General features: G+C 39.9%; 1 protein-coding gene across 50 annotated transcripts in view; it reads right to left on the reverse strand.

Moving 5' to 3' along the window:
- The window catches only part of SH3D19 (SH3 domain containing 19), a 196,778-nt gene that overhangs the window by 18,638 nt on the left and 155,518 nt on the right, over positions 1-22,622 (reverse strand). For 37 of the 50 annotated variants that reach the window (XR_013417323.1, XR_013417322.1, XM_015139333.3 and 34 more), the window contains 6 exons: positions 18,877-18,989; positions 11,125-11,186; positions 9,529-9,793; positions 5,836-5,904; positions 5,532-5,672; positions 757-829 (listed from right to left, as the gene is read on the reverse strand). Coding sequence is in view for 48 of the 50 variants with exons in the window: in XM_015139333.3 (XP_014994819.3) it covers positions 757-829; positions 5,532-5,672; positions 5,836-5,904; positions 9,529-9,793; positions 11,125-11,186; positions 18,877-18,989 (723 nt within the window). In the remaining 2 variants the exon portion in view is untranslated. The remainder of the gene's footprint in view (positions 1-756; positions 830-5,531; positions 5,673-5,835; positions 5,905-9,528; positions 9,794-11,124; positions 11,187-18,876; positions 18,990-22,622) is intronic. The other 13 variants (XM_078002322.1, XM_015139334.3, XM_078002342.1 and 10 more) reach the window with 1 other exon arrangement.

The raw sequence follows: 22,622 nt of genomic DNA on the forward strand, positions 1-22,622 counted from the left end.
CAGAGCAAGATCTCGTCTCAAAAAAATATATATATATTTTGCTCTCATAGGTAAGTAGCAGCTGAGACAACTTTGAGGGCAAAAGAACTTCAGTTATTATGTTAGAATTAACTTTATTACGATTCTTTTTTTTTTTTTTTTTTGAGACAGGGTTTTGCTCTTGTTGCCCAGGGTGCAATGGTACTATGTCAGCTCACTGCAACCTCTGCCTCCGAGGTTCAAGCGATTCTCCTGACTCAGCCTCCCAAGTAGCTGGGATTACAGGCATGCATCACCACGCCCAGCTGCTTTTTTGTATTTATAGAGATGGGGTTTCAACATGTTGGTCAGACTGGTCTGGACTCCTGACCTCAGGTGATCCATCTGCCTTGGCCTCACAAAGTGCGGGGATCACAGGTGTGAGCCACCATGCCCAGTCATATTGCAATTGTTAATTAGTACCCACTATTTTGAAAGAGTTAAAAAGTTTGTGACTGGTAGGCAATTTGCAATGTTCATCTGTAAGGGAAAGCCTCTCTCTCTCCCTCTCTTTCTCAGGGAGCTTCAAAGGCAAGGGTATACAACTAAGCTTTCTGGAATGGCTGGTACAATCGACCCTTCTTGAAGTGGAGTCCCGGATAAGATGACCTCTCTAGTCTAGGACTCTACAGGCACAGAAAATGAAGAAGGATGCCCTTGAGAGGCTAACCCCAGGGCAGGGAGAAAGACTTACTCCTGGATCCTGTGGTTCTCCTACTGTATTATTTACATCCTTACCTGCTGGGAAATCATGAAGAACGACAGCATGAGGAGCACCACTGTCAACAGGCTTCTGAGCGTGGCTTGGATCCTTAGGGGGGAAAACAGGGCTGTGAATGAAGTGTGCAGGATAGGTGGTGGATTTATTATTCACTCTGAGACCAATTTCTTTTTTTCTCATTAGAGTCCTCTTGACACAATTACATTATGAGTACAAGATGCAAACCACACAGTTGAGCCAAACAAGGGAATTATTATCAAGTTGAAGAAGAATGTGTCCTTGCCAAGGGAGGACGAAAATCTCAATTAAAATATCCCCCAGTGTGTTTTGTTTTTGCTTTTTTCAACTGAGAGAGCAAAACAAAAGGGAACTGTTTGTTTACTTTTAAACAGTGCCTATTCTACCCTGAAGTAGTGGTTTTTGACTTCTTTCCCTTTCAAGGGTAGCTTTTTCCTTAAAACTGTGATCAAGACAGAGTCTTAAAAGTTGTGTCTTTATTAGGATGGGAAAAGGAAGAAAGTTCTATGATTTATGCTCTTGCCTTTTGTAATGAAAGGAGCTAATGACTTTCCACAAAAGTATAATTCACAAAAAGTAAAATCCATTTCATTTATTACCTTAACTAAGTGCTTTTTCTATTTTGAAAGCAATGCTACCTCCCATGCCTGGTCTGCATTTTGTATTTAATCTGAATGGTTTATTACAACAGTAGTTCTAAATAAATTAGCAAAAATAATCTAACATTCTCTATCCATCTAGCCAATTGCCTAGATTGGCCAGAGGAGAAGGCAAAGCTGAAGAGTGACCTCTTCTTATTGACTAGCAATTGTTATTCTTAGTTTCTTTACATGAAGAGACAGGCTTATCCTCCTCATCATCAAATCCCACTGAAGGATATTATTTGGAGTTATAACTTAACACTCTTCAACACTGGCAAGCCCGTGAAATAAATAAAGGCAGATTTTTGTGCCCTGTCTTGTCTCTTCACCTCCTCTAATAACTCTTGTCCCCTTAGAGACATCCTGACACTTCAATACCTCTGCCCTTCCCCTGGCCATGATGCACCAGGCTGATCAGAGTGCACGGTGAATGATGGTCCACTCCATTTCAACCCTGCAGCACCTTTGCTGAGATCTTTTCTAAATCTCACCTGCTCTTTCAACCAAAATGCCCCTGCAAAACAAAACTTACATTCTCTCAACTTAGGTAAACTGAAATATAATTTAAGTCAAGACTCTAATGGCTAATGTAGCTTACTATGGTGGCTTACCAAGATGACCCTAACATTTTTTCATGGACTGCTTAATGCTTTTCTCTAAATAAATGAACAGTGGAAATTTCATGAATTCTGAGATATTTTAGTTCTGACATGGCTTTTTTTTCTTTGACACAGGGTCTTGCTCTGTCACCTAGGCTGTAGTGTAGTGGCGCAATCACAGCTCACTGCAGCCTTGACCTCCAGGGCTTAAGTTATCCTCCCACTTTAGTCCCCCAAGTAGCTGCGACTACAGGCGTGCACTACCATGCCTGGCTAATTTCTGTATATTCTGTGAGATGGGGTCTCGCCATGTTGGCCAGGCTGGTCTCAAACTCCTGGGTTCAGGTGATCCACCTGTCTTGGCCTCCCAAAGTGCTGGGATTACAGGCGTGAGCCACCGTGCCCAGCCTGGAGTGGCTTTTAATAATTATTCAGCATGGACAACATAGCGATATGCCATGTCTACAAAAAAATAAAAAATTAGCCAGGCATGGTGATACATCCCTGTGTTCCAGCTATTAGAGATGCAGAGGTGTGAAGATCTCTTGAGCCCAGGAACTCAAGGCTGCAGTGAGCTATGACTGTGCCACTATACTCTGACTTGGATGACTGAGTGACTCTCTCTAAAAAAAAACTTTAAAAAATTAATTATTATTTACATAATGTATTACACATGTGCATGTGTGATTTTCATTTTCTTCTGATTTACATCTGTGGAGAAAAAGGAATTACTATTCAATAAGTGGTATTAGGCTAGATGGCTATCCATTTGGAAAAAATGATGTCAGAGACCTACCACACACCAAACACAAACATGAAATCTCCAAATGAACCAGAGGCCTAAACATAAACCAAGCCTTGGAGGGAGGGGATAATTTGTGCCTCCCGATCACACATTTTCCCTTCTCTGCCTTCAATGTATGGATATCACCGGCAATGCTGCTCATCAACCCAGCCTAGCAGGTGAAGGGCAAGAGGAACAGGCTAGACAGGGTTGACAACAAGGGGACCATACAATTCAGACCACACCACTGGCGTAGGTATCTGGTAGACAAATATAATATAATGCAAAGGTCTTTCTAATAGGACTATAACTGCTAATGCAAATGGTTTTGTAATATTAAGAATAACTAATATTTACTGCTCATTCACTATGTGCTACTCACTGTGTTAAATACCTTATACGCATCAACTCAATGAATTTGTTAAAACATCTTTGAGATACAACCCACATATGATAAAATTCACCCACTGAAAGTGAACATGGCTGTAGGATATTCATAGAATTATCCAACCATCACCATAACCCAAGTGCAGAACATTTGTATCACTCCCCAAAGAAACCTCCTACTAATTAGGTGTCACTCCCCATTTACCCTCCCCTCAGTCCTAGGAAAACCAGTAGTCTACTTTCTGTTTCTAGGGATTTATCTATTCTGGACTTTTACACAAAATCATATAATCTGTCAACTCTGAAGACAACTCTGTGGGCAGTTATCTCACACATTAAAAAAATAAAGTTTAGAGAAGTTAAATAACCACTGAAGAAGGTGGAAGGGGAACCAAATCCCACCTCCCTGAAACCCAGGTCTAGGGTCTCAACCACGTACCAGGCAACAACCTTCCACTGTTCCCATGATCTCTCTGATTCAACCACAAATGGTCATGTTCATTCAATATTTTCTGTTTGCCAAGTTAGGGGGAAAGTACAACATATTCGTGGAGATATTACCTTAAAACTAGGCTTTCAAATAGGTAAGTTTTATTTTTAAAAAATGTAACAATAGCCATTACCCCAGAAGCATAAAGAAAGATTCATTTCATTATCACCAATAGCTGCCTATCAGAGGCCAACTCTCTGCAAGTCTATAGTAAAAGATGAGAAGGTGGTATTTAAGGTGGGAAGAACTTTGCACTGTTATAAAAGACTAACTTTTGGCTGGGCATGGTGACCCATACCTGTAATCCGAACACTTCGGGAGGCCCATGCAGGCAGATGGCTTAGCCCAGGAGTTTCAGACTAGCCCTGACAACATAGTGAGACCCTATCTCTACAAAAAATTTTTAAAATTAGCCAGGCATGGTGGCGCACGCCTGTAGTCCCAGCTACTCAGGAGGCTGAGGTGGGAGGATTGCTTGAGCCGGGAAGGTCAAGGCTGTAGTGATCATACCACTTTATTTCAGCCTGCCAATGGAGTGAGACCTTGTCTCAAAAACAAAAAAACAAACAAAAAATCTACTTGCTTTTAGCTTCTATTTTTCACAAAGGAAAGCTTTTTGGCAGTATAACTCCCACTGTTGCCATGAGTGTGTTCTGAAAAGAGGAAGGACAGCTATGACAGATGGATAATGCTGTACCAAAACAGACAAAAAGAATCAGAGGAGAACTTTCCCTGTGGGAGCTAAAGTAAGGATTTTCATATGCCAACAGAAGCTACCTTAACACATATCTCCTCTGCTCTCCAAATACAATTTTTTAGTTTCTTAGCAAACTTCAAAAGATAAACTGCCTTCTAAGAAGAAAAAATTGGAAAAGATTATGAAAACTGGGATAAATGGCAAACCAAGTATTTTACTTGATTACTATTATTTTTCATATTTACTCCATTTTTTATTTGTATTTTTTTCAAGACAGAGTCTTGCTCTATGGCCCAGGCTGGAGTGCAGTGGTACAATCATGGCTCACTTGCGGCCTCGATCTCTTGGGCTCAAGTGATCCTCCCACCTCAGTCTCCTGAGTAGCTGAGACTACAGGCATGCACCACCATGCCAGACTAATTTTTGTATTTTTACCAGGGACATGGTTGTGCCATGTTGCCCAGGCTGGTCTTGAACTTCTGGGCTCAAGCGATCTGCTGCCTTGGCCTCCCAGAGTGGTGGGATTACAGGCATGAACCACTGTGCCTGGCCTATTTTTCATATTTACTACGTTAACAGATAGTGAAATTTTACCTGGATAACTTAAGAAGCTCTTTAAAAAATATACTCCTACAAATTGTTCAACATCACTTTTCTTGCTAAACAAATGACTTTCAATAACCATTGCATCTTTCCAGGTTCCACTAAATCGGGACTTGAGGTTGTTGGATTACATTTCATTGTTTTATGAGCTATAATCAGAGAAATTAGGTTTATATTAAGCTTAAATCTTAAAGGGAAGTGCTTTTTAGTGTCAGACTTCCATTCTGCTAGAAAACTATTCTCTGACACTTTGGTAAACAGGTTTACATTACTTAAAAAACAAACAGCTCTTACAGTTGAAAATTAATGACCGAGTATTCTGGTTGTTGTAAGTCAGCACATTATGAAGAAAGCAAAACACAGGGTAGTCACTCTGTATCGAAGTGATTAGTATGGCAGCGGCAAGTCTCTTAGTAGTAATTTATTCTAAAAGTGGAATAGAACGCTGCTGTAATTTTTACTCTGGTTACAATAAATGTGCTAATAAAAATCTGAAGATGAGATGTAATTAATAGTTCCATGAAATGTGCTGCTACGTGTGATATGAGGGCTGTAACAATATTAATCCCTTACGTGTGGTCTGCTTCTAAGATGTTCATCAAGTGGAGTGATAATCTTCATTTGAGACAGGTGAACTCTGCCAGTGTCTTCTCCCTTTTGGCACTCCAAGTAATTATTTTCCGTCTGCTTCAGCATCACAAGTACATCCCCACGCTGTAAGGTACAATACCACTCTCTGAAGCAATTATTATTTAATAAAACATTATTACTTTTTCACATTTTAATCTTTGGAGCCTAAAGCATTTAATAACGTGTAATAGTAGGATTAATTTTTTTTTTTTTTACATTAACCAGTAAAGAAAGAGCTCTACTTTACCTTACAAGAGAGTTCTCCAGGGTTTTGTGAGACAATATCTTCACTGGCAATTCCATGAGGCACAGACAGCTTAAATGTAAACCAACAAAAGGCTTATTCACAATCAAATAACCTCCTCTTACGTTACTGATCATTTAGGAATTTGGCATGTGTGTGCCTAAAGAGCACCTTCTCCAGCAGCTACACTCACCCGGCTTCATCATGCTCTAGATCAACGGGGCCTGTCATTTCTCATAGATGTTAAGAGGCTCTTGGGAGTTGGAGTTGGGCCCATAGAACCACAAGAGCTGAACATGGCCTAACATTCCCTTAAAGACCATAACCAGGAAGTTCCATTCTACAGGATAAGATCCACCAAGTCCCCTGGGTTTTGAAGGAGAAATACCCAGCACTTGACCTCACAGCCAGTTCTTTAATTCAGGGTTCTTACAATGGTGGCCTCCGAGGCTGATCAGTGATTGGAGCCCTCCGTGTACTGCCTGCCTGCCTGCCTGCTTGTTTCCATAGACCTTGAAGCTCTTCTTCTCCTAGAGTCTCTCTCTGATACCAAGTGTCTACTTAAATCCATTTCATGGCCTGATCCCAGCCACTTCCTGGTCCACTCAACTCTGTCTGATCTTAGAATGGTTTTTACATCTGTACTGGACCTTGTCCAAGGGGCTCTGTTCCCTGCTTTGGAAAATTTTAGCTGATGAGTGCACACCAGAGGGTCTGTACTATATAAAAGGCATACCCCGGAAATGTAACCACACAAGCTCATATCCAACATGGGAAGAAGGCTGCCTGGGCCTTGGGTCACCCAGGAGCAAAGATCCACAGTGCAAGGATGTGGCCGTGTACCGCTGGCTTGGTGGTGCCGTTTCCCAGCATCTTTGTCAGATTCCTAGGGCTTCCAGTGTACCCAGATTCCTGGCTAGCAATTTAATGGTACTATAGGCAGGCAATAAATGAAAGATTTAAAGAATTATTTTGTAATGAGACATTCAGCTCTAGATGTACCATCATTTTGAATGTACTGAGTTTTTAAAAATGCTTTATTGACATTATACGACTATGCTGAGAACTGTCAGGCCTCTGAGCCCAAGTTAAGCCATTGTGACCTGCACATGTACATCCAGATGGTATGGAGCAACTGAAGAACCATAAAAGATGACATTCCACCATTGTGATTTGTTTCTGCCCCACCCCAACTAATCAATCAACCTTGTTATGTTCCTCCCACGGAAAATGAGTCTCCTGATCTCCCTACCCTGCACCTTGTGACCCCTGCCCCTGCCCACAAGAGAACAACCCCCTTTAACTGTAATTTCCAATACCTACCCAAATCCTATAAAACTGCCCCACTCCTGTCTCCCTTTGCTGACTCCTTTTTCATACTCAGCTTGCCTGCACCCAGGTGAAATAAACAGCCTTGTTGCTCACACAAAGCCTGTTTGGTGGTCTCCTCACACAGACGTGCGTGACAAGAACCAAACGTGAAATCTGGTTCCCCTTGAAAAAGGGCTCTTGACACAGAATGGCCAGATCAAGTAGAGGCTACAATTGGCATGATGGTTAGGAGCAGGTGTCAGAGCCAGCTGACCTGTTCTCAAATCTTGCTCCCACCATTAATTAACTGGATTTGCAACCCTGGGCATGTTACTTTATGTCTCTGTTTCTTATTTTTCTCACTTGTTCAAGGATAATAATATCTACCTCACAAGGTTGGTGTGAGGAGTAAATGAGTTATTTAATACATATATAAAGTGCTTCAAACAGCGCCTGGTTCATAATTAGTACTCAATATAATATACATCAACTACTGTTTTTATTTATTAATTAAGTAATCTATCCCAAAGAACACTCTTGGGTTTTAGCAATTAAAGTTTTGTCAGTTTAAATGAATATTAATATATATGAATATACTGCCTCCTTCTTATTTGTCTATACCCTTCTCTAAAGAGGATTTTTAAAAAACTCTGAACAGCTTAAAGAAAAAATAATTCCTGGCTTGATGATGGAAATATAGTAACACAATATAGAATTATTAATTGCTGTTCTTGTTACAAGCTACTCTGTCATTCAATTGGTAAAAAGTGTAAGCAGTCCTGCTGTCCTGATCATTTTTATTTTTTATTTTTTTAAAAAAAGGGTCTCACTCTGTCACTCAGGCTGGAGTGCAGTGGCATGATCTTGGCTCACTGAAACCTCCACTTCCTGGGTTCAAGCAGTTGGCTTCCCAAAGTGCTGGGATTATAGGTGTGAGCTACTGCTCCTGGCCTCCTTATCATTTTTATTTGTTTTACATCCTTCAGGTTAACCTGATCAATGTAGAGAACACATCAACTTTTTGTTGTTGTTGTTGTTTTGTTTTTTTGAGATGGAGTCTCACTGTTGCCCAGGCTGGAGTACAGTGGCACAATCTCAGCAACCTCTGCCTCCTGGGTTCAAGTGATTCTCCTGCCTCAGCCTCCAGAGTAGCTGGGATTACAGGCATGTACCAACACGCCCAGCTAATTTTTGTATTTTTAGTAGAGACAGAGGTTTCACCATGTTGGCCAGGCTGGTCTCGAACTCCTGACCTCAACTGATCCACCCGCCTTGGCCTCCCAAAGTGCTGGGATTACAGGTATGAGCCACTACCCAGCAACTCTGTTTTTCAACTGTGGCAAATGCAGACAAAAGTTTAGGTCATTTGATGAGAAAAACATTAAAAGAGAACAAAATCAGTATCTCAACTATTGATGAAAACTTCTAACTGGTAACTATTAAATGGACCATGATAATTATTAGGCTTACAAAAGGGGAAAATGAGGGAAAAACCATCCATCTTAGTAAGAACTTTCTATTTCATTTTAAAATTTACTCAATGGGAAAAGGAGTTATTAGATATAAACTACATCAAGATATAAACCATAAGCCTGGAGGGGAGGCATGTTCCCATAGCCCCAGCTACTCAGGAGTGTGAAGCAGGAGGATCCCTGAGCTCAGGAGGTCGAGACTGCAGTGCACTATGACTGCATCACTGCACTCCAGCCTGGGTGATACGGCGACATTCCATCTCTTAAATGAAAGGAAAAACAAAAGATATAAACTATAGTATCTATCAGAGTTCTCCCATTAGTATTACCCACAGGGTCAGGTTTTTCAGAATTTCTGTTTGGTCCAGCCAGGCAGCAAGTTATAAGCCTGGCCTGCCCGGCTTTCTCTCCCCTTTCTCTACATTTCTCCTAATAATGAAACCCTGCTTTAAGACCTAGGTGTTTCGTTTGTTTTGAGACAGAGTCTTGCTCTGTTGCCTAGGCTGGAGTGCAGTGGCGCGATCTTGGCTCACTGCAACCTCTGCCTCCTGGGCTCAAGCAATTCTCATGCCTCAGCCTCCTGAGTAGCCAGGATTACAGGATTGTACCATCACGCCTGGGTAATTTTTTGTAATTTTAGTAGAGACGGAGTTTCACCACGTTGGCCAGTTGGTCTCAAACTTTTGGCCTCAAGTTGATGCACCAGCCTCGGCTTCCCAAAGTGCTGGGATTATAGGCATGAGCCACCGTGCCCAAGACCTAGAATTTATTATGGCTACTGAACTAAAGCACTCTTGGTGTCAAGGGACAATTCCACATTTGTTCCATCATCTTTTTCTAAGGAATAAATGAATCTTATATATACTTTAGGGCACATCTCTTGACCACGAACATTTTTAAAAGCTAAATTTACCATGTATTTACTGTAGAGAGGGTGTCCTGGTTTGGGGCGAGGGGGTAGCACCGGATCTTGATTTTTAAAAACTTGACTCTTGGCTTTTGAGAGTCCAGTTGCCAAGTTACTTTGTTTTTTCTGAAGATCCATGTCAGAAGAGGATCGATTAAAAGGCAGTTTCTTATTAGATCTTCTGGTTGCAGAAAGCTTTGGGGGAGGTGGTCTCTCAGGGGGCACCTTGGTTGAAGGCTGTTGAGTTGGAATGGTTTTTCCATTCACAGGTCTGAAAATCAATGTAGTAGCCATGAGTCAGTGTTTTGATCAGTATTAAATTCTGTTCTGTCCTGTCTTACACACACACACACACACACACACACACACACACACACACACACACACACAGCTTTCTGCTAGTGGAATACAATTTACTGAAACATGCAGTGTATGCTATTTTTGAACAAACGACTGCTGCTGCATTAAACATTATATTATTAGAGGAAATGCCATGATGTTCCAGCTTCCTCTTATCTTGCACTAGAGATTCATTAGTTCAAGACAAACAAGCATTTACTATCATGAGCTCTCTAAGGTCCCATTTGCTCTTAAACACATCATGACTATTTCTGGAAACTAGGCACTTTCCACCAAAGTCTGAGATGAAAAGCCTATAAGATATGATGTATGTGTGCTGGGGTCTTGTACATGATTAGAAAAGGAACATCAAAATCCCCTAATATTCATGTTATAGGTGTTACTATTAAAACTTTAATTTAGATTAATATAAAGAAAGCTAGTTCTGAAAGGATAGGACAACTATTACTTTGAAAGTCTTTCCTTAATCTCTATGATAGAAATAATTTTCATCCGGGCATGGTGGCTCACGCCTGTAATCCCAGCACTTTGGGAGGCCCAAGCAGCCAGATCACGAGGTCAAGAGATCGAGAACATCCTGGCCAACATGATGAAACCCCATCTCTACTAAAAATACAAAAATTAGCTGCACATGATGGCTCACGCCTGTAGTCCCAGGCCTGTAGCCTACTCGGGAGGCTGAGGCAGGAGGATCGCTTGAACCCGGGAGGCAGAGGTTGCAGTGAGCTGAGATCGTGCCACTGCACTCCAGCTTGGAGACAGAGCGAGACTCCGTCTCAAAAAATAAATAAATAAATAAATTTCAACATAGTAATAATGTCTTCTGATAGCATTACAGCCCTTTATTTGAATAGCTCTGCAACTCAGAAGGCAGTCACCTCTGAGCTCACAAAGCCAGTCCCCTTTGGAAATGCCAAAAACCAGTCTCTTAACCAGGAGGGTGTTAGTGGGCATGTATATGTATATTCTAGAAGTGGAGCTGTTTTAAGTTCAGAAATGAGTCTTGTTCATTTATTTGAGGAAATAAATGCTCTATGAGTTGAACTGTGTTAAAAAGAGAGCAGAGATTCCCACCACCTACCATTATAAGCAGACTGTGGATTAGGGGCCTGGGTGAACTGGTGAGATTATTTCATTGCTAAAAAAAGATCCAAGGCCAACAACACTCAATTGTGGTGGTAAAAAAGAGAGCTGGGTCTCTGAATAATTAATTTTTCTCTAACTTTTCCCACATTTACTTACCTCGGTGGCAACCTTGGGGGTCCTCGCACAAAACCTCCTGTTTGACCCGGGTGGTTGGATTCCTGCAAGTAGCAGAGAATGCTTTTTAGTTAAGGTTAATCTGAAACAAGAATCTGTCAAGAGAAATTCTGGACAACCTTTTGGCTGGATCTACAAGCAGAAATGCAGTTGAGTTATAGAAAGTAGCTTAAAAGAGTTTTCAGCATTAAACAATATTAACTTACTTCTGCCTAAATTATTCATGTCCTAATACAAGTCAAAATACTGACAGGAAAAAACCAGTCTCCTATTGTGGACCACAGCTTGAGCAATTGCACTGTATGGTCATGCACTCAGTGGATTCACGAGATATTAAGGGAAAATTTAAGCAGGCCCTAAAGAGAATTGAAAAATGTATGTTCTTGGCCAGGTGTGGTGGCTCCACCTGTAATCCCAGCACTTTGGGAGGCTGATGCGAGTGGATCATGAGGTCAGGAGATCAAGACCATCCTGGCTAACATGGTGAAACCCCATCTCTACTAAAAATACAAAAAATTAGCCAGGCATGGTGGTGGGCACCTGTAATCCCAGCTACTCGGGAGGCTGAGGCAGGAGAATGGCATGAACCCGGGAAGCAAATGTTGCAGTGAGCCGAGACCACGCCACTGCACTTCAGTCTGGGCAACAGAGCGACACTCCGTCTCAAAAAAAAAAAAAAAAACAAAAAAAAAAACTATCTATTTATCTATCTATCTATCTATCTATCTATCTATCTATCTAATCTAGATAGATATATATGGTCTTTATTCATTCCTCTTTATTCATTCCGTGATCACACATAAGAAACATATTGCTCCTAAGTTTAAACACACAGTAAGTGGGGTGGTTACTAGTTGGTTTTGCTTTGAATAGGGAGATCTTATCTCACCACTGTTTGGTTTCAACAATTTGCAGTGGGTTTTGAACTAGAAGGAGGTGGGAACGTAAAAGAAGCTTGCAGGATGGTCTGAGAGGAAGGCATGTGAGGAGAAGTAGTTAAGGTCCAAGAAAGCAGTGTGCTTGTACCACTCCAGCAAAGGGGCTGGATGGGGTAAAAGAGTTTTGTAGAAAAAAGGAAAAGGAGAATAATGTGAAAAGTAAAAGGTACAGGTGGAATGTTTTATTCTAATGGTAGATGAGAGAAATTGGAAGTGTGGAGATTAATAGGAAGATTTCTGTAGGGGAAGGGATTCAAAACTGTTCCATTTAAACAGGTTTTCTGAACATGTTATAGCCCAAGGATTGGGAAATGAGGGTGATACATGGAGAATATTTTCAGATTCTCTGTGAGTGGGAAGCCAAAGGATCTCAAAGCCAAAATTTCTGTTTTTTTGGGAGGGGGAAAAAGCCTTCACAAAATTCTTTTTTTTTTTTTTTTTTTTTTGAGACAGAGTCTCGCTCTGTCCCCCAGGCTGGAGTGCAGTGACGCAATCTCAGCTCAATGCAACCTCTGCCTCCCAAGTTCAAGTGATTCTCCTGCCTCAGCCTCCCGAGTGGCTGACTACAGGTGTGCACCACCACATCTGGCTAATTTTTGTATTTTTAGTAGAGATGAGGTTTCACCATGTTGGCCAGGATGGTCTTGAACTCCTGACCTCAAGTGATCCACCTGCCTTGGCCTCCCAAAGTGCTGGGATTACAGGCGTGAGCCACCACCCCCAGTCCCTCACTAAATTCTTCTAATTTTGTCTTTTTTTTACCCCACTTTTCCTACTTTCTAAGTCCCCAACACTAACACTCAGGAAATAATATTTCTCCAAAACTTCATAAGAAAAAAAATGCTGACCCTTTAAATTACACTTTTTTTTTTGTAAAGGAGGTTTAATTAAAGCTTGGGATTCTTTGGGCTACTTCAGACTGTTTTCCTCCTTCTTATAAATGAGCCAAAACTCACTTTCATGATTTTTAAATTATACTGAATATTTATAACCTTTTCCTTAAATACCAAATGATTAATTGCCAATAACTGTGATCATTTAAACATGTTTCAATGTTATAAAATCCCATTTTAAAAAACAAATTAAGCTTGCCCTTAAAACTTGGTTTCACTAATGAGTTCAGTTAATGTAGTGAGGCAAGTAACCAGCTCATAAACCCTGCAATATTCCAGAATATAATCCATGCCTTATAATTACACTGCTGCCTATATTTTTCCTGACAAATATTGCTAAGATGCTTGAAAAATGCATTTATTTCTGTGGCTACCTTTAAAATTAAAACAAACTCTAGCAGATAGGAAGAAACTTTAATTGCTTTTATCAAAGCTGTAATTATTAGATACCTTGATAAAGAAAATTTAAAAAATAGATGTATAAATTTGACATGGAAAGATGCAGATGATGTACTGTAATAAATGCATAGCATATGACCCTAATTTTGTACCAAATGTTAGCTGTAGTTTTTCCTCGGTGGTGGTATTTTTATGGGAAATCTTAAACATCTTTTTAATTTCTTAATTTGCAACAGTAAGAAAATTGTAAATCAGAAAAAAAGAGTAGCACATTCAAATTCCTTTTTTTTTTGAGACGGAGTCTCGCTCTGTTGCCCAGGCTGGAGTTCAGTGGCACAATCTCGGCTCACTGCAAGCTCTGCCTCCCGGGTTCATGCCATTCTCCTGCCTCAGCCTCCCAAGTAGCTGGGACTACAGGCACCCATCACCACACCTGGCTAATTTTTTTTGTATTTTTAGTAGAGACGGGGTTTCACTATGTTAGCCAGGATGGTCTCGATCTCCTGATCTCGTGATTTGCCCGCCTCGGCTTCCCAAAGTGCTGGGATTATAGGTGTGAGTCATCGCACCTGGCCACATCCAAATTCTTTAGGGATGTTAGGCACATTCCTAAAGGCACTTCTGTATCTGACATACTCCAAATATTGAGAGAAGGAGACAGTTCTTGCAGGAGCCATTGTCTTAGTGTTTGCTCAAGTCTGGGTTTATGTCCAGGTTCTGCTGAGTCTTTGCAAGATAACTGATTAGGGACTTCCTCCTCGTGGGTATTCCACAAATAACCTGAAGGCTCTCTGCATTTGCTTTTTGGTACTTTTTCTCTAGCTCTGATATCCCTGAACTCTGGCTTTTAATGTGTTTGGACAAGCATTTTAGTTTCTGGTGAAGTTGGTTTCCCTGCTTGTATTGTCTCTGCAGATTCCATCTTTTTGTTCAAGATGGAATAATCTTGGAACATTTTGGAATATTATTCCATTGGAATAATAATAGCTGGGACTATAGGTGTGTGCCACCACACCTGGCTCATTTTTGTATAATACTATTTCTTTTTTTGTTTTGGAGACGAGTCTTGCTCTGTTGCTCAGGCTAGAGTGCAGTGGTGCAATCTCGGCCCACTGCAACCTCCACCTCCTAAGTTCAAACGATTCTCCTGTCTCAGCCTCCCAAGTAGATGGTATTACAGGTGTGCATCACTATGCCCGGCTTTTGTACTTTAAGTAGAGATGAGGTTTCACACCATGTTGGCCACACTGATCTCAAACTCCTGATCTCAAGTGATCCACCCACTTTGGACTTCCAAAGTGCTGGGATTACAAGTGTGAGCCACCGTGCACCCCAATATTATTTCAATAGAGCTTTATAGTTTACGAAGTCCATTAAGTATGATGGACATTACACATGATGGATATTAACTAATGATGTTTTACTTACTTATCACCCTCTCACTCCTTTTTATAACTATTTCAGAGTAGAAGCCAGTAACCTTCTCAGGCAACTTTTCCTCCACGGGAATTTGGGATTTTCCTATTTAACATTAGTGTGGTAGGAACCCTACTATCCTCTTTTGGGCTTTCTTGGCCCAGATTTAATAAAAATTTATTACCAGCTACTTTGAAAATCACAAGTGATCACTAAATTTTAATTCATTCTTCAGGAAAATCTCATTAACTAGATATTGGCTAATTTAATTTAATGTCTCCTTCAAAGAAATTTTTCTTTGCCAGATGATTAGGTGAGCTTGCCTGTATAATAAACATAGTTAATGCACAATGTAAAACCATTATGAAATTTGAACTGCAAATTTGGTTCAAACACTTTAAAAGTTAATTTCTCTTAAAACAAGCCTTAAAGATCATATGCCATATGGACATCTAACAAAAATGAGTGTGGTCCAGCGTGGTTGCTCATGCCTGTAATCCTGAAACTCTGACAGGCCAAGGTGGATGGGTCACTTGAGGTCAGGAGCTCAAGATCAGCCTAGCCAACATGATAAAACCCCGTCTCTAATAAAAATACAAAAAAAATTAGCTGGACATGGTGGTGCACGCCTGTAGTCCCAGCTACTTGGGAGGCTGAGGCAGGAGAACTGTTTGAACTCAGGAGGTAGAGGTTGCAGTGAGCCGAGATCATGTCACTGCACTCCAGCCCAGGCGACAGAGCGAGACTCCATCTCAAAAAAAAAAAAAAAAAAAAGTGTGATCTCATATCTAGAAAAACCTAAAGACTCTACCAAAAAATCCCTCTTAGAATTGATAAATGATTTCAGTAAAGTTGCAGGATACAAAATTAATATACAAAAATCAGTAACATTTCGATACATGACAAAGAACTAGCTAAAAAAAGAAATTGAGAAGGCAATCCCATTTACGATAGCTACAAAAAGAAATACTTTGTAATAAATTTAACTAAGGAAGTGAAAGACCTCTACAAGGAAAACTACAAAACACTGATGAAAAAATGGAAGATACAAAGGATACAAACAAATAGACATTCTATGCTCATGGATTAGAAGGATTAATACTGTTAAAATGAGAATATTACCCAAAGAAATCTACAGATTCAATGCAATCCCTATCAAAATACAAATGACATCTTTACAAACATAGAAAAAAAAAAATCCTAAAACTTGTACGGAACCACAAAAGACCCTGAATAGTCAAAACAATCCTGAGCCAAAAGAACAAAGGTGGAGGCATCACACTACCAACTTTAAAATACACTGCACAAAGATGTAGTAGCAAAAACAGCATGGACCTAGCATAATAACAGACACATAGGCCAATGGAACAGAATAGAGAATCCAAAAATTAATCCACGTATCTATAGCCAATTGATTTTTGATAAAAGTGTCAAGGTCAGTCATTGGGGAAAGCACAGTCTATTCAATAAAGGCTCTGGGGAAAACTAGATATTCATATGCAGACGAATGAAACTAAACCCTCCCACTTACTCAACTCAGAGACCTAAGAGACTCAACTCAGAGACCTAAATCTAAGACCTGAAACAATACAACGACTAGAAGAAAGCTGGGAAAACGCCTCAGTACATTGGTCTTAAAAAAGGTTTTATGAATAAGACCTCAAAAGCACAGGCAACAAAAGTAAAAATAAACAAATGGGTTTATATCAACCAAAAATCTTTTGCACAGTAAAGGAAAAAATCAAGAGTGAAAAGACAACCTACAGAATGGCAAGAAATATTTGCAAACTACTCATCTGATAGGGGATTAGTATCTAGAATACAAAAGAAACTCAAACATCATAACAGCAAAAAACCCAAACAATCTGATTTTAAAGTGGGCAAATAAACTTTGGGAGGTGGAGGCCGGATGACTGCTTGAATCCAGGAGTTCAAGAACGGCCTGGGCAATGTGGCAAAACTTGTCGCTACAAAAAACACAAAAAATTAGCTGAGTGTGGTGGCATGCGCCTAAAGTTCCAGCTACTTAGGAGGCTGAGGTGGGAGGATCCCCTGCGCCCAGGTCAAGGCTGCAGTGAGCTGTGATCATATCACTGCACTCCAGCCCAGGAGACAGAGTAAGACCCTATCTCAAAAAAAGAAAAAGAAAAAAAAAAAAAAAAAAAAGCAAATGATCTGGATATTTCTCAAAAGAAGACACACAAATGGCCAACAAATACATTAACAAATGCTCAACCTCACTAATCATCAGGGAAATTCACAACAAAATGGCAATGAGGTATCATTTCACCCCAGTTGGGATGGCTATTATCTAAAAGATAAAAAAAAAAAATGCTGGCAAGAATGCAGAGGAAGGGGAATTCTTATACACTGTTAGTGGGAATGTAACCCAGTACATCACTGTTTCTACATCACTGTAGAAAACAGGATGGAAGCTCCTCAGAAAACTACAAATAGAACTACCATATGATCCAGCAAGCCCACTACTGGGAATTTATTCAAAGGAAAGGAAATTACATTGAAGAGACATCTGCACATCCATGTTTACTGTAGCACTACTCACACTAGCCAAGATACGGAATCAACCTAGGTGTCCAACAACAGATAAATGGATAAAGAAAATGTGGCATGTGTACACCATGGAATACTATCTAGTCATAAAAAAGAATGGAATCCTGTCATTTGTGGCAACATAAATGGAACCGGAGGATATTATGTTAAGTGAAATAAGCCAGAAACAGAAAGTTAAACACTGCATCTTCTCATTCATATATGGAAGCTAAAAATAAGTTGATCTCATAGAAATAAAAAGTAGAACAGAGGATACTAGAGGCTGGGAAGGGTAGAAAGAAGGGAGAGAGAAGGAGCTTTGTTAAAGAATACAAAATTACAGCCAGACAGGAGGAATAAATTCTAGTGTTCTATACCACTATAGGATGACTATAGTTAACAATAATATATAGCTTCAAATGACTGGAAGGAAGATATTGAGCATTCCAAACAGAAGTGGTGAAAAATGTTTGAGATGACAGATATGCTAATTACCCTGATCTGATCCCTATACAGTATATGTACTGAAACATCACTATGTACCCCAAGAATATGTACGATTATTATTTGTCAATTTAAAAAAGAGGAAATAATCAGGATTCCCATAAAGTCCTCTGAAAGCCATTATTCTTTCTCTCTCTCTCTCTCTCTTGCCCGAGGCTGGAGTGCAATGGATATTGGATCACTGCAACCTCTGCCTCCCGGGTTCAAGCGATTCTCCTGCTTCAGCCTGCTGAGTAGCTGGGATTACAGGCACACGACACCACGTACAGCTAATTTTTGTATTTTTAGTAGAAACGAGGTTTCACCATGTTAACTAGGCTGGTGTCGAACTCCTGACCTCAGGTGATCCACCTGCCTCGGCCTCCCAAAGTGCTGGAATTACATGTGGGGGCCATCGCGTCCAGCCAACTTTATTCTTTTTCTTAAATCACTTCTCTAATTACTTGTTGCATGTCTGTTTCCCCAAGAAACCACAAAAGTTGGAAGACCAAAAAAAAAAAAGTATGAGGATATTGAGGTTGAAATGAAAAATATATATATTTACTGAAAAAAATCTTTGACCACCATCTTAACAAGTGCACAGTAAAACACTATTTTTTAAATTAAAAAAATACATTTTTCTTAAATTTCAGATTTAAAAATTCTTATGGTAATTATCTTAAATTTTGGTCACTAATTGGATATTTTAAATAAAAACCAACAAGTTGAATAAAGTTATTTCCCTGAATATTAAAGGTGTTTAGAGATTTTAATAACCTTCTCATTATTAGTTTCATTTAAAAGACAGTGTCATTAAGTTGGTATACAAATTATTTTATAGTGAAGTACAATGAATTGGCCTAATCTCTCTATTGGGACTTTTAACATATTGAACACTACATTATGTAAGTACATGGGGCTTAGAGACTGGTCTCTAATAGAGGGTTCTTGTTTTTAATTTGACCAGTAATAAAATAATTTAGATATTAGCTGACTATTCAAAATTAATGCATAACTATGTCTTCAATCTAATACAATCTATAATGACCACTTACCAAGTTTTTAGTTCTGTCAACATTACTGGGTTTTCCAGATACTGTACTGAAAGTGTTTCCAATAGGTTTTTCAGCAGGGAGAGGAGGTGGGCTTTGTGGATCCTCATGTAAACCTGGAAAAAGTAGCAGTAATTCATCAATAATTTCTAGTTTTTAGGATTCCAAAGAACAAAATGATTGCTGCTTAGTTTATTAGAAAAATGGCTATCATAAAAGATACACACAAATAGTTAAGAAAATGAGAAAGAGCTCCCAGCAAACTTCAGAAAATTGATGTGCTAGTCAACATCAGTTAATTTCACTATATGTTTTATAGAGAATGAAAATAATACTAAATAATTACAACAGCAGCCAGCATTGTTGAGAACCTTTTATGTGACAGGCATTAAGTTAGGCTCTATATTTACATACATTTCACCAACCAAGATCTATGTGCTAGATTTGTCCAGTCCACTAGCTAGTAGCTACATCTAATGATTGTCTTAAATCTTAATTAAAATTAAATTAAAATTTCAGTTCCTTAGTTTCACTAGCCACATTTCAAATACTAGCCACTGTGACTAGTGACTACTAGCACAGTTAAAGAACATTTCTATCTTTGCAGAAAAGTTCTATTGCACAGTGCTACACTAGATAATATCCTACCTGTTTTACAGATAAAGAAACTGAAGCTAAGAAAATAAATGCGCTAACCAAGGTCTTACTGCTAGTAATTGTCAGATCCATTGTTTTGAACCTAAAAGTCCATGTTCATTTTGATAAGACATGCTCCTTCTTAATAGGTGGTGTATTCAACACTCTCTCATCCAAAAATAATTCAATGTGTTTTCTTTCTTTTTTTTTTCTTTGAGATGGAGTCTCGCTCTGTCACCCAGGCTAGAGTGCAGTGGTGCGATCTCAGTTCACTGCAAGCTCTGCCTCCCGGGTTCACACCATTCTCCTGCCTTAGCCTCCGGAGAAGCTGTGACTACAGGTGCCTGCCACTACGCCCAGCTAATTTTTTTTGTATTTTTAGTAGAGACGGGGTTTCACCGTGTTAGCCAGGATGGTCTCGATCTCCTGACCTCGTGATCTGCCCGCCTCCGCCTCCCAAAGTGCTGGCATTACAGGCGTGAGCCACTGCGCCCGGCCAATGTGTTTTCTAATTCATTAGCTTCTGATTAATGAACATAACTGCCCTCAATTAAACAATACCTTTACATCCAAACCACAGCCATATCAGTGATAATTTACCCCCAACTTATTTTAAAAAGAAGGAAACAAAGATGACCAGATTTAATTAGTGACAGTTAATTAAAATGAGTGCGCAAAAACAACTGGAGAGTGGATGACTGTAACATACTGAAGGACGCTAAAGCCACCTTTTACAGTTTGGTTTAGGCATTAAAAGGAGATGAGCAGATAAGCATTCTCTCTCTTTTCTTTCTTTCTTTTTTTTTTTTTTCAAATGTACACTCTCTACTTCCATTTCATGTGATAAACCTATAACAAGAAGATGATTTGTCAGGTTTCTGTTTTATCCGCAGACAGGAAAACATTCTTAAAGGGAGGAAAATACCCAGGCCAGCAACTAGGAAAACAATGATTTAGAGCGAGGCAAACATTCTTAGTGAGAGGCAAGGCTGCTCTGAGAGTTAAGACATATATAATAAAAACATCCAACTCAGTCACCATCTTGAAGATATTTTCTGTGCTGTGGTTTCCGTATTCTTACAAGGAAATAGTTGATCATTTAGAATATAATACTGTTGTGACAAATATTTAAGAGTATACGCCAGTAATATGAAAGTAGAAAGGAGATAGCTTACTGGAAGGAGGAACACAGGGAGTATCTGGTGTGAGTATGTGTGGGATGTGGAGGAAGATTTCCAATTTTAAATAATGTGGTCAGGGAAGGTCTCTGAGAAAAAGTGGCATTGAGCAAAGATCTGAAGGATTGGTGAGGGAGGGAGCCTTGCAGACATCTGGGAAAAGGACAACCTGGTCAGAAGAAACAGGCCCCAGAGGAAAGGAGCTGACAGGTTCAAGTAAGATCAAGGACATTTGCACCATGAAGCTATCCCCTTTTTCCCAAATTCTTCAGACACCAAAGTTTAATTCTTTTCCCTCCACAGAATATATGCATTGCTTATTAACAAAATTCTGAGGAACTGATTTTTGACATAAATAGAAATAACTCTCTAGAAATCATTCTGTCATTTCAGTTCTCCTACATTTAGCAGTATAGAATTCAACTTTCTTTTTGTTTTTTTTAGACGAGGTCTCGCTTTGTTGCCCAGGCTGGAATGTGGTGGCATGATCTTGGCTCACTGCAACCCCTGCCTCCTGGGTTCAAGTGATTTTCCTGCCTCAGCCTCCCAAGTAGCTGGGATTACAGGCATGTGCCACCATGCCTGGCTAATTTTTTTTTAAATTGAGCCTTTATTTTTATTTATTCATTTTTTTAAAATAATTTTTTAAAAAAATTTTACCTTAAGTTCTGGGATACATGTGCTAAACATACAGGTTTGTTATATAGGTATACATATGCCATGGTGGTTTGCTTCACCTATCAACCTGTCATCCAGGTTTTAAGCCCCACATGCATTAGGTATTTGTCCTAACGCTCTCCCTCCCCTAGCCCCTAACTCCCCAATGGGCCTGGTGTATATTGTTCCCCTCCCTGTGTCCATGTGTTCTCATTGTTCAGCTCCCACCTGTGAGTAAGAACATGGGGTGTTTAGTTTTGTTTCTGTGTTAGTTTGCTGAGAATGATGGCTTCCAGCGTCATCCATGTCCCTGCAAAGGACATGAAATCATTCTTTTTTTATGGCTGCAGCCCGGCTAATTTTTATATTTTTAGAACAGACGGGGTTTCACCATGTTGGCCAGGCTGGTCTCGAACTCCTAGAATTCAATTTTCTACCAGTTCTTGGAGCTTTGTCAAGATAATAATTAAAGTTGCTTCCTCAGCATATCCTTTTCAGGATTTCAGAGCTTATTAATGCAGTTTACGAGTGTGCAGAAAAAGTAAACATAGCAGGCCTGAGACTTCATCCCTAGGAAGTACTACTTACAAGATTGGTCCCTTTTTGTGAGTTTCGCTCTTGTTGCCCAAGCTGGAGGGCAATGGCATGATCTCAGCCCACTACAACCTCCACCTGCCAGGTTTAGGCAAGTCTCCTGCATCAGCCAGGCACACACTACCACGCCCGGCTTATTTTTGTATTTTTAGTAGAGATGGGTTTTCACCATGTTGGCCAGGCTGGTCTTGAACTCCTGACCTCAGGAGATCCACTTGCCTCTGCCTCCCAAAGTGCTGGGATTATAGGCATGAGCCACCATACCCAGCCACAGGATTGGTCCTTGACTGGCATATAGGAACTTGGACTTTGGGACAGTTCTCACCATCCTCAAAACTGATAAAACAGAATATGTGGTTTATGCTGAACATCTGCTTTCCTCCTGGAAATCTGGAATTTTGCTATGTGCCAAAATTTCTAGGAGTGCCTACATAACCAGCCCCTAATAAAAACCCTGGGCACTGAATCAGTAGTGAGCTTCTCTGGTTGACATTTCACACGTGTTGTCACAACTCATTGCTGGAGGAGTTACGTATGTCCTCTGACTCCACCAGGAGAAGACTCTTGGAAGCTTGCATCTGGTTTCCTCCAGACTTCACATTTGCCTTTTCTCTTTGCTGATTGTACCTCTTATACTTTTGCTATAATAAATAATAGCCATAAATACAACTATATGTTGAGTCC

Source organism: Macaca mulatta, chromosome 5, assembly GCF_049350105.2.
Source record: "Macaca mulatta isolate MMU2019108-1 chromosome 5, T2T-MMU8v2.0, whole genome shotgun sequence".
NCBI lineage: Eukaryota > Metazoa > Chordata > Mammalia > Primates > Cercopithecidae > Macaca > Macaca mulatta.